Below are 16535 nucleotides of genomic sequence, written 5' to 3'. Positions count from 1 at the left end.
CGCCTGGCTGGGCGGGGGAGGGGAGGGGAGGCCGGGCTCTCTCCACCTGCCGCTCGGCAGGACCGCGGCGGGACGGGCTCATTCACTTGCCGGCCTGGGGAGGGGGGCCAGGCCCGTGGCAAAGGGGCAAACAAAAGGGGCAGCTGCCGCCTCCCAGGCCGGGCGGCGCGCGGGTGGGGAGCAGATGGCAGGCAGGCAGGCTGGGCTGGCTGGGCTGGGCTGGGCTGGCGGCACCAGCTGCCGTCCGGCACCAGCTGGCTCTCAAGAGCCGCATTGTTCTCGCTTCTGCTTTGACTCGTACCTGCTGTCAGGCCCCGGTTCTCGCTCGGCCCCTTTGATCTCCGCCCCCGGCCGTGTGTTTGCCAGCTCCCTGCCCTGTGCCGGGATCCCAGGACGCCTCGGCAGCAGCAGATCCCGTTCGCTTTACACCTCAGAGCACCAGGTTTAATCTCTCTACTGGAAATAGCAGGTGGGGAGGGGAATTCTGGCCTGAGACAGCAGCAAGGAAGCCCAGAGTTACTGCGCGTCAGCCCTGCCACCTCCCCCATGTGGGCTTTGGGCTCCGGGTCCTGGCCTCCAATCTCGGACACGTCCCTTCCCCGCACGCCGTGCCTCAGTTTCCCCAGCTGTAACACAGGACTTGGTGCCACAGACCAATGGTTGAAAAGAGCTAGGTTCTGCCAGCCCTCGGGAGGGACAAAAATCCAATTGGAAATGAGCTGAGCCCTTCATCTGCTCCGGCTCTGGTGCTGTCTGTGAGGCAAGGCCCTAATCTCAGCCCCAAGTGCCTGGCACCAGCCCAACCCCCTCTCTGCTCAGCAGCCCTGCTTTGCTCCAGGGATTGATAAGCAGCAGTGGGCGCTTTATCTCTCCTGGCCCCTTGCACTTCCAGGAAGTGGGCCCCTGCACTCCGGCTTCTGCGTGGGGCCCCAGTGAGATCTCTGCCTTCTTTCCTTCAGATTTCTTAGTAAAACCAAAATGTCCTGCTTTATTCTTAGCAAGCGGCTGAATTCTGAGAAAGCAGGTTCAGCTGGGCGGGTCCCGGATGTGCTTAAAATGAAACTGACTCAGCTGTAGACACAAGGCAGTGATCAGCTGCCTTTGCACCTTCCCCTAGAAGCAGCTGTGTTGTGTGAGGTGCTGGCCACACAGGGAGCAGCAGCCCCTGCCCCACAGAACTTACAATCTACATATGCAAGGCCGAGGCAGGAGAGGTTGTTACCCCCTGGCTTGCACCTGGGAATTGGGGGCCCGGGAATGTAAGTGGCTTTACCCACAGTGGCAGAGCTAGGACTAGCATCCAGAGCTCCCTTTTAGTTGGAATGGTTTACTTTAGACCTTGGAGCACGAGGTTTAATCTCTCTACTGTAACTAGGGACATGAATGACTAATCAACACGCTAGTCGACTAGTTCCTTCCCCCTCCCTTGCCTCCTCTCTCAGAAAGAGACAGCAAGTGGGGGTGGGGGAAAGGAGGGGGTGCTTCAAAGGGGCAGCGCCACGTGGAGCCCAAGACCAGACCCCCAGTCTCCATGCGGTGCTGCTACTTTGAAATGTCACGTGCAGCCTGGAGACAGCTGGGAACTCCCTCACTAACCCCAGGCTCCATGCGGCGCTGCCGCTTTGAAATGCCGCGTGCAGCCCGGAGACAGCTGGGGACTCCCTCGCTGACTCCGGGCTCCATGCAGCGCTGCCGCTTTGAAATGTCATGTGCAGCCCAGGGATAGGTGGGGACTCTGTCGCTGATCCTGGGCTCCATGCGGTGCTGCCGCTTTGAAATGCCGCATGCAGCCCAGGGACAGCTAGGGACTCCCTCGCTGACCCCGGGCTCCATGTGGCACTGCTGCCTCGAAACAGCATGGGTAGCCCGGCTTCAAAAGCCGAGGCGCCCCTACCGACTAAACAAATAGTCGATGCAAATTGCATCAGCTATTCGATTAGCCAATTAATCGAAAATGCACATCCCTAACTCTAACTATTCCAACTCCCCAGCTGCCTTCATGTAAGGTGCCCTCCTGCCATTGATGTAAGGTGCCCAAAGCTGCCCAGTGGAGCCATGGTTCCTGGCCACCTGCTGAGAAACAGGTCTGCGTTTGGAGCAGGAGAGAGGTGCATCCGGCGCTGAAGCCCGGGCTTTGGCAGCAGTAAGCTAGATCTTCAGGGGCAAGCCGAGGACAAAGGCCAGGAGGATCCCTTGGACGGTCCATGGAGGGGACTCAGTGCTCCAAACAAGTTTTCTGGCCTCCAATTTCTCCAACCCCCAGCACTGGTTGTGGTTGGTTGACGCAGGCCTGGACTACGCTATAAAGTTAGCAGAACCTCACCACAGCGCTGGGGCTACAGCTACGCTGCCGCTTTTTTGCGGAAGAGGATATGCAAATCGTGCTCGCATTTGCAGATCTTCTTCCTATTCTTTTTGCAGAAGAGGTTTTGCCAATAAAAAGCTCCGTGGAGACGGGGCCCTTTGTCGGGAAAAAGGCCCTTTTCCCGTCAACCTGGATTTGAGAGGAATAAAGGATCCGATGAAAGAGGGGTTTTTCCCCGACAAATGGCCCCGGCTCCACAGGGCTTTTTATTGGCAAAACCTCCTGCAAAACGAATGGGAAGAAGATATGCAAATGCGAGCACGATTTGCATATCCTCTTCCGCAAAAAAAGCAGCAGTGTAGCCGTAGCCCCAGCGCCGTGAACAATTGCATGCTCTGTGTGACACACCTAAGCCTTGGCACAGATGCTGCCTGGTTGACGGCCGAATTCCAGGGCGGCGGATTAATGACCGCGAGGGACTAATCCCGCCTGGGGATGCAGCATCAGTCTATCATGCAGGGTCACCGCACCGGAGCTGCAGTTGCTCGTTTCAGGGAACTCCTTGGAACAGCGTCACAGCGGGAAGGAGGAGGGTGTTCTCAGGAAGGCATGGGCAGCACCGGGGGAGGCCTGTCCACGCTGGGACTAGAACTCAGGGGTTGTGTCCCATCTGTCGCACAACAGGCAGAAGAAGGGTTGTAGCCATGCGAGCATGCCACACGGGATCCTGCCTGCATACCACAGCCCGCCTGGGGTAGGGGAAGGGGGCTAATCAGAGTCAAGCGGGCTCAGGCTCCGTTGCCCATTCAATGCCACACGGGATCCTGCCTGCATACCACAGCCCGCCTGGGGTAGGGGAGGGGGGCTAATCAGAGTCAAGCGGGCTCAGGCTCCGTTGCCCATTCAACGTGGAGCCTCTTCTAAGATCACCAGCCAGGGACCCTTGCATGGCTGTTGTCTAGATTTTATGACCAGGCCACGAGCCCTTAGCACAGTGACAACCTCTGTCCAAACAGTCGGCGGCTGGTAACAACAGACCATGTGGAACCTCCTAGACGGTTGACTACGATGCCATGGTGTTGTGGCGTTGACATTGTGAAGGACAGGACTTTAACAGGGTTCAGAGAAGAGCTAGACAGATTCATGGAAGGTAGGTCCATGGATGGCTATTAGCCAGGAGGGGTAGGAACGCTCTCCCTTGTCTGTCAGTGAGAGAATGGGTGACGGGGAGGGATTACATGATGATTCCATTCTGTTCACTCCCTTTGGGGCATCTGGCATTGGCCACTGTGGGCAGACAGGACACTGGGGTGGATGGGCCTTTGGTCTGTCCCAGTCTGGCTGTTCTTAAGTTTAACCAGTCCTGAAGCGGTAGCCACTATCGGGAACTAGCCCCTCAACTGGCCAAAGAGCCACATGTGGCTAGCGTGTTGGACAGCAGGGGTATCATGGTTCCGGCTGGCCTTTGACTCTGAAAATAGTGGGGGTGAGGCAGGACTTTGCTTGCTCTTAAAACTCCGCCAGGTTTGGAGCTCAGCTTGTCCTGTTCTCCCCTCCAGCCCAATGGGAGCAGGGTGCAGAAATGCAGCCAAGTGTGGAATTAGGGGGCCCGGCTGGCAGCCCGGTGGGTGGAAACGGCCTCGTTCCATTGGAGGCAACGGGGCCAGACGGGTGGAAACTGCCTGGCTCCACGGCCGTTGAGGGCGCTAGGGCCAGTCGATACCTGTCCTGGGGCGCCTGTGGTGTAAAGTCAGCTCTGTTGGGTAAACAGAATGTGACAGCAAGAGGCATTCAACCTGAAATGCTCAAAGTCACCTCTGCGCCCCTGGGGAAGTAGGAAATAACCCCGAGCTGAAAAGCAACCCAAGCCCTGCGCTGCACTAACCGCAGTGGAGAAACAGATGGAAAAGGGGAGTCATCCGCATTCCAGCCCTGGCTGGGACCCAGCCATGAATTCACCCTGCTGGAATGCCTCCCACGCTCGCTTCGACTTCCTTCCTTCAACGCTCTGGGCCTGGGGCCCTTGCACTTGGGGCCGGGATGGGGGTGGAGAGAGAAGGCAGAACTGCCTCCATTGAGCTGCACTCACAGGGGACAGCCACTGGGACAAGCGACGCGGCCGGGGGGACGTGCAGGCGCCAGCTAGTGCCTAAAAAAGCAGCAGTGTGGCTGTGCGAAGATGCTAGCCCCCCCCAAAGCCTGCCTGCACTAGCCCACCGCAGCGGGCAGAAGAATCCAGACGCTTCTATTGGCCCCCGGGGCAGCAATGTTGAGCCCAGTCCCCCATGCTTAGAAATTGGAGACCAGTGAGGGAAGCCCCCGGCTATTTACACCCATTTCAAGGCAGCTTCATGCTGCCACGGTGACACGCTCCACCTTCAGGGCCACTCAGGCTCATGGACACGTGGACCAGCCCGCAGAGTGTCCTGCAACCTTGAACCAGGGGAAACTTGTTGGGGGGGACAAAATGTCACCCCCTCTCCCCACCCGTGGCCCTCTGATTATTTCTCCTTGTTGGAAGGATTCCCTTTGTTGTTGCTGCAAGGCCTCAGGGTCTCTTATTACAGTGCAAGCCAAAGCAGTGATCTCATTGGAAAGCCACGGTGTTAACAGATGGGCAGTGTTCAAGTGTTTGTTCCCAGGCTGGAAAGTTAAGAGGCGGCGTAACTTACAGTCTCCCCTGCGAGGCCAAGATTCAGGGAAGCCACCACTGGCTTCTGGCCTATGCTCAGGCAAAGCGCTGAGACACATTCATTGCAGCAGAAACGTTGAGTGAACCCCACTAAGTCCTAGGGTGGCTTTCGGGCCCTCTTCCATCCTTCCTTTCTACTGAGACTTCCAAGAGAGGGGAGAAGCGGTTGGCCAACGTGCCAGGGATTTCTGGGACATCTACTTACTGGCAAAAGAACAGAGCAAAGGGACTTTCTAAGAACCCGCTTCACAAATGGCAGCTTTTAAAGGGGAACAGAATGTCTGGCTGGGAGCCAGCAGGCCGACAAAAGCAAAAGGCCGAGGGACCTGAAAAAACAGATGCCACTCCACCAGGGCCTGGACTCTGAACCATGACATTGACTAGCTGCCCAGCTAGTGTGAAAGATCTGTAAATGGTATTCCTAGCCCTGCCTCCCCGGAGTGAGAACACATACCTCAAGCAGTTTTAATTGATCAGATACTACAGCAACGGGGTAGAGGGGACATAGTCCAGAGGCGAAGGCTGGATAGACAGCACCTATGTAAAGTATCTTTCCTTTGACGGCCACTTTTTGAGAAAGCTGATATGAATTGAACTAAGTATACCTAAGGTGGCAGAACACTTTGGAGAAGGAAGTTAAGGCAGTGCTCTGAGATTCAGATCTGGTTTAGCTATAGACTCAAGTTTGTGATCTCAACAAGTACCTCACCTGTGTGCCTTGCCTTCTGTCTCTAAAATAGGGACATTTTGATTGCTGATACCAAGTGGGGAGAGGAGGGGTAGGAGACGTTCAGGTATTACAGCAGCGGATGGAAGCTATTTAACTAGGTTGAGTAACGGGAAGGGGAACATAACCATCTAGAACATAGGCTGGGGGGGTATGAAGAGATTCCAGGGGGGAGGGAGAGAAAGGAGGGGAGGATTTCTCAAAAATCAAGAAGGGGGCATAATGCCAAAAACTTTGGGAACCACTGACCTAGGAGGACTTAGAATCACCTCCAAGACTAATTGCTTCAGGGCATTTAAAACAGTCACTGAAGAAAGATTCTTGGAACACGACAGTGCCGTTCTGGACACTGTTGGAGTCGATTACATAATAGGTTGCATACAACTCTAGTTTCTATCAGAGGTCTAGACTATTTGGTCACCTCCATGACCTGCCACCTACAGAAGCATGCATACGAGAGATTTGCACAACACTCGCATTGCAACACCGACAGATTTCAGGCACGATTTGCACATTGCTGTTTGCATGGTATGTCAGGAAAAGCGTTTCAGCTTGCAACCATTAAAGGAAATGGGCCTAGCCTCATACCACAGCCTGAAGATCTTTAGCAAGACTGCAAACATATTGCTGAGTATTCAGCATGGTACACCGGCACAGCATAAGCCTGGTAGATGGAGCCAAGCAATGGGGCTCTCTGTGGGAGCAGCAGTGAGTAGCTGGCAAGAGAGTTGACCACTGAAGTCTTGTGTTTATAGCGTCTGTCTGTCACTATGGAAACTATTACAGCATGGCCTGAGCATTGTGGCACTGTGGGCTTGAATGGTACAAGGTTGGGTGGAGAACTCAGTTTTTAGAACCATACAAGTAGGACAAAAGTGCTGCTTGGCCAGGGGCCAACGAGCAACACTAAACCAACCCACTGTTATTGAGCTTGCTACTTTTACAGGTGGCAAGAACAGGACCTTTTAACATCCCTCCTGATGACCATCTTGCTCCTTTCCCCACTTCAATCCTGACATGAAAGTTATAGCCCAGGCCCAGTGCCTCAAAAAATATTCAGACTCCTAACTTCTGCAACTTAACACCTTTGAGGGCTGGGCCCAAGGACCTAGCCACCCAAACCAATACTCCATAAGGGTACAAAGCACTCCACCCTCCCTCCCCACCCAGGGAAGGGGATGAAGCATTTATGTCTGCGTCACAACTGATGTCAGCTTGTGTGTGGCAGAGGCACGACAGCAAGCAGAAGGACTTGATTTTAAATAGAACAAAGCCACAGCATGGGCAGATCTCTGATATCCCAACCTCATGCCAATTCTCCTCGGGGCCCTGCAAATCCCTCTGCCAAGGGAGCTCAATGCACAGAAACAGCAGTGGTGACAGTGAAAACAACAGCTACCCCCATAGGGACTGGGGGATATGGGGCTAGAGGAAGAGTGGATAACTCAAAACTCACCTTTTCTTCAACACAGCCCCAAGCTGCCATTTCAGTAGCCGTGAGACCACTACAGTCACTTTTTATTCCACGCAACCTATTCAATGGCCCAGTTTGACTGAGCTGCAAAGCTTCCTGGCAGGTGGACACCTCCCTGTGATGTCTCAATCCCAGGGCCAGCACAGAAAGTCTCTTTGGTTAGAAACTGTGGCTGAAAGTGAGCAGGCGAGACAAATGCCACCTTTAGCGGAGGAGTAAGGGATTCAAATAGTCCAGAGAATCTTTATTAAAAGGAACAAATCAAGAAGAGTTGGGGGGTAGGGCATAACATTCAGGGTAGTAGAGCAGGCATTCAGAACATGTTCCTACTATTTTGTCTTGCCCGGGATTGACTGTCCTTAGCAGGATATACTGCATAAGCCAGCTTCCAGCATCTTTTTAAATGAAACGTACAAACCCTTGGGTAGTAGCCATCAGCCCCTTAGAACGTGCATTAGATCTACAGGGACCTCAGAGGCCTCTTGGCAGTGTTCCCTGTAAGCTGGGTGCTTGTGCAGTCACTCAGGAGAGATTCAAATGCTGCACAGCTGATGAGTAGAGCACACAGAGCAAGGTGTTGCCCCGGCCCCACCCACCACACCCATACCTGACTGCACATAAAATTGTGTTCTGTACATAAATGGAAAAAGTCCACATGGATGGAAGAGATAAGGAACATGGGCCCTAGATACTACAAAAATGTGACCAATGCAGGTCGTCAATCTTGGACTTGACAGACTCCTGTCTTACTGCTGTGGTAAATAACGGCTAATTGTGCAAGAGAGCCATAGCAAAATTGCACACTTCCCCAAAGAACTTCTCAGAAGGGACACATGAAAGTAGTGACTGTTCAAAAAATTGGAGGAAACAGAGGGAGGCAGTTCTAGCTTAGAATATGCACTTAACTGCTTCAGAAAAGGAAAAATAAAGTATGGATTTTGGTTAATGGCACATTTTCTGCTCTAAAAGCCTGTAAAGGCTATTTCTACCCTTCCATCCACTGTACAGAGTCTGCTAGCTAGCCCTCAGCAACACTGATACCAGGAAGCAAGATGGCTTTGATGCACTTTACACCCACTACCTAGAAACAGAGCAGCCAAGTGGTGAAGGGGGAACCACTCTACAAATTCTATATTTGCATAATTTCCATAGCAGGGCCCTCTCTTTGCATGAAGCCACTGGACTGTGGCAGGGTGTTGCACTGAGCATTTGTAAAACAGCTTAAAGGGAAGCTAAGCTAAAGACTTCCAGACAATGTGAAAATTGCCAGCTTTCTTCCAGTGGCAGAGGCACAGGTTCAAGAGTGCGGAGGAGCCTAGCTTCTATTAATTCCTATCAAAGTTAGGCACCCACGTACCTTTGATATGTAGGATGCTGACTTGCTGTAGAAGGTGGCCTCTGCCTCGCTGTTCAAAACACGACTGTTCATTCAAAACAAGGGTGGGGTGGGGAGAATGGAAGTGTGCACAAACTGCACTACACTTTCTAGTTCCAGTTCTGGGGAGGTGATAAGATTGCTTAACAGTGTTGCTAAGAATTCTGCCACCTCTTCTCTCAAGAAAGCTGACTGCAGAGCAGAAGATGACCCCCCCTGCCCCCCCCAGTCAGGATCACAAACTGTCCCATATTACACAGCTTGTGTCTACAGAAAAGCAGGGACAATTGCAGAACAGCTAGAACCTAAACACACCTTAAAAAACTCTGAAGACTTGGCAAAGGCTTTCACTTCGAGGCAGGGGGAAGAGAAGAGGAACAAGTATTTCAGTTGTACATAATGTCTGGGCCAGGCTGGAAAGTTTTATTAAAGGCAAGCTTGCCTTTAATCTTTTAACTTGTTTGTAAAGTGTTACTGCAATTGTTGAATTAGCCTCCCCCTTTGTGGTTGAGCTAGGTTTAGCTCAGTGCAGCTGCTAGCACTTTAACGTATGCCTGTTTGATGCTTGGATAAATGCTCTCATGCAATAGCTCAATTTACCACTTCAGCCTACTGATACTCCCCCTCTCCTTTGAGAGACCAGTCACCTGTTGAACTCATTGAGATTTAAAGTGCTGGCAAGGAAACTCATGCTCATCTCTCCCAGTTTTGGGTCAAGGAAACGTGATCATGCAGAGCAAAACTTTAGTATGGACAGGTCATTAGATCTGTCTTGCTACCTCATTCACAGCTGGACACTTGCCAAGACAGCTAGAGCAGTTATACAAGCGCTATAACACTTGGTCATCTGGGTAACTGGAGGCAACAGCTGGACTCAAGGAGAAGCAACACTGGGGATGGCAGTAGGGTAGCTCTAAACCCTGTGCAAGGGCTTTGAGCACTACCTTGGGCATGTCAAATACATTCCTACTACAAATGAAGTCTCCAGCTACCACTGTAGCAGCAGGTTTGATGTTGCATGCAGTTTGGGGAGAAAGTTTACTACAGCATACATTTAACCACAAAATACTATTGTGGTGCTACTGCCTTAGCTTCCAGCCATAGGAACAGCAGCTAGCTTTATGGTGCAGCAGTGAACACAAACCACTTAACTGACAAAAGTAGGGATGCTTATTTATTGTGTAAACAAGCAGGCCTGACAATAGCACCATGTTTAAACCAGACTTTGTTTTACATTAGCTTCCACTTCAACCCTAATTCAGTCTGAGCAAGATTAAGAGTACAGTGAAGACTAACCTAATTATGCTGCAAATCAAATTTAATATGAAACTATTTTGCATACAGAGGGGATCAGCTAGCTTATTGATTCAAAAAATGAATACTACATTACACCCTGCAAGCATGTTCAAGCTGGATGTTTAGAAATAGCTACTGAAGGATTGAACCAAAAACACATTAAATTAATGGATTCATGGTGCTAACTAGAGATTCAATCCAATTTAAGTTTTATTTCGTTTGAGAGAAGGTCATTTCAAAAATCAAGCTAATATTTGAATGTATCAAGGCTTAAAAAAATAGGTCAAGATAAAATGTGACTAGAAAACAGCCAACAGTGGTTTCCCAAACACCCACCCATCCATTACAGAAGAGTCAAAAATAAACCAAAGATTAAAACAAACTAAAAAACTTGTGCTGTTGCTAGCAAGTCATGGGAAACAGCAATCAGTCATGTTGCTGATCTTGGCCAGAGAAGCCTAGCAGTTTTACTAGAGCACATACAGAAGAGACACTTTGTGGAAGTCCAGATAAAAGTAAAGCAAACAAAATGCTGGATTCAATGGGACTAAAGAATAGTATTTCAATAAAGTGATTTGACTCACTCAAGCCACCTCTCAACGATAATCTCTGTAAAAATGTACATATTTTACAGTTTTGTAGACATTTACAAAGTTCTCTGTACAGCCTCCCCACCCCCTGTGAAGTTTGTACATACTTACAACTGTGCTCCCTGTCTTTATAGCTGCATGTGTTCTTGGGAGTCACAGCAGTGTAACAGAGGGGGGCATATAATGGCCTAAGCAGCTCTCCAAGCAGCCCATTAAAGTTGCTTAATCTGGCTGTAGCTAGTCATCTAGCCTTCAAGATGACTGTACCCCTTTGTACTGCTGATGGAATGTAGGCGTTTCAGCAACAGTTCCACTCATAACTGGTGTGTCTAATACCAGTAGGTGGTTCTCTTTTTGCACTTCTAACTCAAAACACAAGCCACAAACTCAGGAGACCCAACAGGTCCACAGGACCCTAATCCACATTTCCAGTGAGCTATGATCACAACTCTGTGCTAAGGAAATGAAACCCCTTCTGTATACAACCATCATTCCAAACCTAATAAAAGCCTCTAGGTAGTCCGGAGTAAGAGCCATTGGTGCTTTGGTTGACTTGCAGAACAGGAGCGGTTCCCCTTAGTGACAAGGCTTCACTTGGAAATAGTACTCTTGGCATCCTTTCACGAGGCTCTTCAAGGAAGCAGAGTACTACTTGCTTCATTTTCTGTTCAGTCAAAAATCCTCTTGTTGGTACCCTCATTCAGACTGCACCGCACTATCCTCTATGGGGGAGGGGAAAGTCACTCACTGGGATTCCCAGGTGTTATTCTCTATGTTCCCATGAAGTACAGCGTCAGGTATTCTTTCACAGCAGGAATTGTGCAGTTGGCTAACTCTAGATGCCAAGAAGAGCTAGTCCACCCAGAATTCAGTTTAGAGTCACTCCATGGCTCATCGCATCATGTACGCCAAGCTTGCACCCAGTCCAGCAAAGCCTGCAAAAGCCACCAGAACATTCCTGATGCTACCTTCTAGATCCTCTACACGGAAGAATTCAACAAATCCCTCCTAGAAGAAAGAAGTGAATGATTAATGCCTAACATTAGCCATTTTAACTGGGGTGTGCTCACACTGCAGTGTGTAGTACCAAATAGAGAAGCAATTTGATACATTTTACCCAAGTAAAGGAACCTGTGTAGTGGAATAAGTGGGGAATTTGATTCCAATTGCAGAATACACATAGCATGATACAAGATTATTCATCTTTGTATCTTCTGTTTCCCATCTTCAATTGGGGGGGGGGGGGGGGGGGGAATCATGTCCACCACAGGTCTTTCAGATACATGGATAAAAGTGATACAAGTGCAAAGTAACAGTATAGAGCACCATGTATTTTTAGGACAAAGTTATTCAGAATCTGCTTGCATGACACAACCAGTAGTTTAACTGGTCTGGTAGCCTTAGACATGTACAAGCCTAGGAAATTACTACTAGATGGATAGCTTCATTGGCCACATTCACTCCCTGCAATCTCACTTACCCAGCCTCTTTGGTTAACTAGCCAATCTCGTTTGTCTGAGACAAGCACATCTGTGATGATCCCTGCTAGCGTGTTGATGCAATTCTCCTGGTTTATGCTCTTCAGGTGTTTTGCAACAAAGGCACCAAAAGAGATGAGTGTTACAATTCTACCCCAGTTTGTTATTCCATCACTGAAAACATGGGTTGCAACTGATGACACTGACTTGAGATCCTCCTCATTCTTGATGTCTAGTTTCCGAAGCATCCCTGAAGTGAAAGATTAGCAGAAGAGAATACACTGAGACTACAAAAACTCACTTGTCTAGTGACTGCAGCACAATACAACAGGCAGTTCAAACACCACAAGATAGATCTGCCTTAAGGCCAGACATGTATTATAACACCTTCATCACAAATGGAATACAAGGAAAATGGGCAAGCCATTATCTCACTACAGGCATTAAATTTGGAAGCTTTAATACACAATTCTATTTGCGTGAGCTATTTTAGTTCAAATTAAATCCTTTTTGGGACAGGGATCTAAAATGAAAGTTCCCGACACTGCACCCTTAAGCTTTGGGAAAACACCTATTAGCCAAGTCTCAGTATCCTCCTGCTCAATGGATTTAGAATGACAAGACACTAGCCACCAAACCAGTTTCTTTTCCACCTCTTTTGGACTCACTGAACAGGCTAGACAACTTAGAACAATTATGAAACTGTCACTCCTTTGCATTATTGGTTACAAAAAAGTCCTGCTATTTAACTCAATGGCCCCTTTGAATTAACAAACTAGCTTCAATAGTTCAGATTAACAGAATTCTCCTCCAAGGTTCTGCACCAGGAGTTAAAAAAATTATCTAAAATACTGTTTCCCAAGCAATGCACAAACTGAAGAGCATTAATTTATTCAGGTGGCTTAATGCCAACAGTAAATGCTAATGAACGCCATTCCCAAGGAACTAAATCCCACTGGAAGTCCTCAGCTTCTTTTGATCTAAGATTAATATAACCCTGTGGAAAGTTTACACCATCTCAAATGCTTTAGACTCATTACATTTTAGAGGAGTTATTTGTGGTTTCTCGAGACATTTTATTATATTTCCTCTTCAACCAACCTACTCATCTTTTCTGCATTTGGCAGTAAAGCAATGTAATGGTATTGTATTTATGAACAGTACTGCTTAAGAGGAGGAGTCTGGAGATTTATATTATGGTATCTAGTTTAAGCAGCAGCTTGCATTTTAGAAATTTTTCAAAGTTTGGCATTTATTTTGCTATTAATTTAAAAATGACGTTTGAAACACTAGAACAGCAAAGAAAATGTGATCCTCAAAAGCTACCAGAAACTGCAGATTGTTAATATTCCAATCAAGATTCAGGACACCCACCCACGACCATGAACTTTAGCATTCAAGTTCTGCAGCTATGTTAAGACTAGTGTAAAACGCTAAAAAGAAAATTCAGAATCAACACTTGCCCAGCATTCTGTTTTACTGAGGCCTAAGCCATAAATTGGCTAACCTTTGGACAATATTTACAATGTGTTTGCATGTTCGGCCACGTCTTGCAGCCTCATATAGTTAATGTGTGACAATCTAGTTTTGCAGAAGTTAAGGGTTTTCCCCACCCTCCAGATAAACAAGGCTTAGTTTCGTTTTTGAAGAAGCGAAGGTTATTCTTTCCGGACATGCCCTCTAACTGCGGCCCAGAGCCCTGCAGCCCAGCCTCTTGCATGCAGCTGAGCGGCTCCGGAGAGCCCCGCTCAAATCCTGCCAAACCGTCCCGCAGGGCTGGGTCTCCGTTCCCCAGACCAGCCACTTGCAAGACCCGCAAGAGACAGAGCTCTGGAGACCGGTGCAGACCCCTTCGGGGAGCCTGGGGCTGCAGGGGGGGCTCCCCGCTGCAAGACACCACCCCTTAGACGGGCGGCAGGGGGCTCCGGCTGGAACACACCGCCCTCGACCGGCTGAAAGCGCCTCCGCCCGGGTGTGACTCACAAACACTGCGACCTCCCGGAGCGCCCCCTCCCCCCCCACTCCCAAGGGCGCTACTTCCGCCCCAAGGCAGCTTCCTCAGAGGGGGCCCCGCAGCGACCCTTCCCCTCGCTGGGAGCCGGCCACAGCCCGCCCCCCCACAGTCAGAGACCCGCCCCCCCCCACAGCCGGGGACCCTCCCCCCCCGCGCTCCGGACCCCGCCCCCCCCCCACAGCCGGGGACCCCCCCCCGCGCCCCCCCCACAGCCGGGGACCCTCCCCCCCCCGCGCGCTCCGGACCCCGCGCCCCCCCCACAGCCGGGGACCCCCCCCCCCCGCGCGCTCCGGACCCCGCGCCTCCCCCCCACAGCCGGGGACCCTCCTCCCCGCCCCCCCCCCACAGCCGGCCCCCCCCCCACAGCCGGGCCCCCCCCGTACCTTGGAAGGCGATCTGGTGCTTCTCCATGACGCCGTCGCCGACCTTCCGCAGCGTGTCCAGCGCCTTCTCCATGGCGGCGGGCCCCGCCCCCCGCGGCCCGCTCAGCAGCCGCTTGAAGAGCTTGGCGCCGCCCGGCGCGGCGGGGTCGGCGGCCTCGCGCAGGTAGCGGCTGATGAGCTCGAGCGAGTCGTGGTACAGCCCGTCGGCGTCGTCCGCCTCCTCGGGCGGGGTGCCGGGCAAGGAGCCGTCGGCCGGGCCCAGCCGCTCGGCCTCGGGCTCGCAGCCGTCCAGCTCCTCTTCCGGGAGCCACAGCGAAGCCGGCCGGGTCGCCCCGGCAACCAGGGCCGGGGGGGTCCCCGGGGAGCCAATCAGCGCCCGGGGCCCCTCGTCCATCAGCGCGCGGGCCCCCTCAGAGGGACCGTTGGGACCCCAAGGCGACCGACCAATCAGCGGCGACGGCCGGTCGCCCTCCGCCGAGGGGCCCGAGGGGCAGGCGGCGGAAGGCGGCGGGGCGGCCCCGCCGCTCGGAGAGGCCGGCGAGGAGGGCACCAGGGCCGGGCCGCCCCCGCAATACAGGTTGAGGCCGATCACAGCGTTGCGTTTCAGCGCCAACATGGCGTCGCCTACCCCTCGGTCAAACAATCGCAGAAAGCGGCTGGCCGCCGCCCTCTATATATAGCGCCCGGGACGCCGGAGGGGCGGGGCGGGACTACGCACGCACGCACGCGCGCACCCACGCAGGAGGCGGGGCCGAAGGGGAAGGGATGAATGAGTGGCTCCTGGAGGGGGCGGGGCCTCGGAGGCAGTGCGTAGTGGGGGGGCTGGCTGAGTGGGGGGCGGCATGGCGAGGCGCACGGAGGCAGAGCAGTGGGGGAGGGGAGCAGGAAGGGTGGTGGGGGGGGGGTGAGAAACTAGCAGGGTCTGGTTTGGGGGGTGGGGAGAAGCAGGGAGGGAGCCAGAAAGCGATGGAAAAATCCAGGCTGGCTGGCTGCGCAGCTTCCCGAAGGCCTCTGGGTTTCCCCATTATGTAACAGGGCAGGGGAAATAATTTGGTTCCCTTTTATATATATAGATATAAAAAAAAAGGCCATCATGGAATTTTCAAATTGCTCTCATCACAGAGCCATCGATGCTTACAAAAAAAAAAAAAAAAAAAAAAAAAAGAGGAAGGAAGAAAGGAAGGAAGGAAGCCAGATCATAAAATATTCCACTTGTGGGGGACAGGGAGAAATCAGGATTTAGACAGAAAACCAGTTCCCCAGCTAGCAGGCGATGCCAGCGTGATCCGGAACTGCATTGCAAGATTCAGCCCTAATGAGCTTTTTGCAAGCTGGAATTCAATGGCTTGCATACAGGCCTTGCTTTCCTTCTGGTTCATGCAGCTTCCTCTGGGATGAAGCATGCAAATGGCTTAACAGCGCCCACGATTGCAAGGCAGGAAGTCAAAGGAAAGCCCTCTTCTCAATAGAAAATTCAGGAATTATACAGGGGTGTAAGTGTGGAATTAGGGAGATGATGAAGACACTAGGGTTGACACACTGAGGACATATCTAAACTACTGCCGCTGTAGCAGCACAGCTACGTAAGTATCATGTATCAGAGGGGTAGCTGTGTTAGTCTGGATCTGCAAAAGCGACAAGGAGTCCTGTGGCACCTTATAGACTAACAGATGTATTGGAGCATAAGCTTTCGTGGGCAAAGACCCACTTCATCAGAAGTCTGACGCATGCGCGGTGTGGGGCTGGCGAGTGGATTTCACCACGGTTTGTTGAGCCCTGGTAATAGGTGTATTGTGGGTAAGAAATATTTAGTAATCTAGATTTTGTCTGGAAATGGGTGGCGGGAGACAGATCACGTGCAGATTACCTGTTGTGTTCCCTTCCTCTGGGGCATCTGGCATTGGCCACTATCAGCAGACAGGATACTGGGCTAGATGGACCCAGTATGGCCGTTCTTATGTTCTTAAATGTTGTTTGCACAAAAGCTATTTACTACATCACAGTGGGCCATCAAGTACTACCAATGGGTTCTGAGCTAGAGATGTCAAGCTGTAGTGGACTACATGATTAACTGATAAACCTGGGCTTATTGGTTAATCTTATCGACTACAAACACTTCCCACACCCCTTGCTGCTTCTGCATCAACTTGGACCCCCTCCCCCAGCCCCTTCCACAAGGACGGGGCGGGTGCTCTGGAAAA

At 51.4% G+C, this 16535-nt stretch overlaps 1 protein-coding gene across 1 annotated transcript; it reads right to left on the bottom strand.

The window, feature by feature from the left end:
* Positions 1–9725: 9725 nt before the first annotated feature.
* MCL1 (MCL1 apoptosis regulator, BCL2 family member) lies at positions 9726–14993 on the bottom strand. Its single transcript, XM_075907770.2, has 3 exons — positions 14335–14993; positions 11940–12187; positions 9726–11467 (listed from the first exon to the last, which is right to left on the bottom strand). Exons 1-3 carry the CDS (start codon positions 14948–14950, stop codon positions 11351–11353), a joined length of 981 nt encoding a protein of 326 aa, XP_075763885.2. The 5' UTR covers positions 14951–14993; the 3' UTR covers positions 9726–11350.
* Positions 14994–16535: the final 1542 nt, after the last annotated feature.

Source organism: Pelodiscus sinensis, chromosome 22 (assembly GCF_052426305.1).
Source record: "Pelodiscus sinensis isolate ZL-2025 chromosome 22, ASM5242630v1, whole genome shotgun sequence".
Classification (NCBI taxonomy): domain Eukaryota; kingdom Metazoa; phylum Chordata; order Testudines; family Trionychidae; genus Pelodiscus; species Pelodiscus sinensis.
The sequence above is the reverse complement of the archived record's forward strand: the minus strand, read 5'-3'. Positions and strand labels throughout refer to the sequence as shown.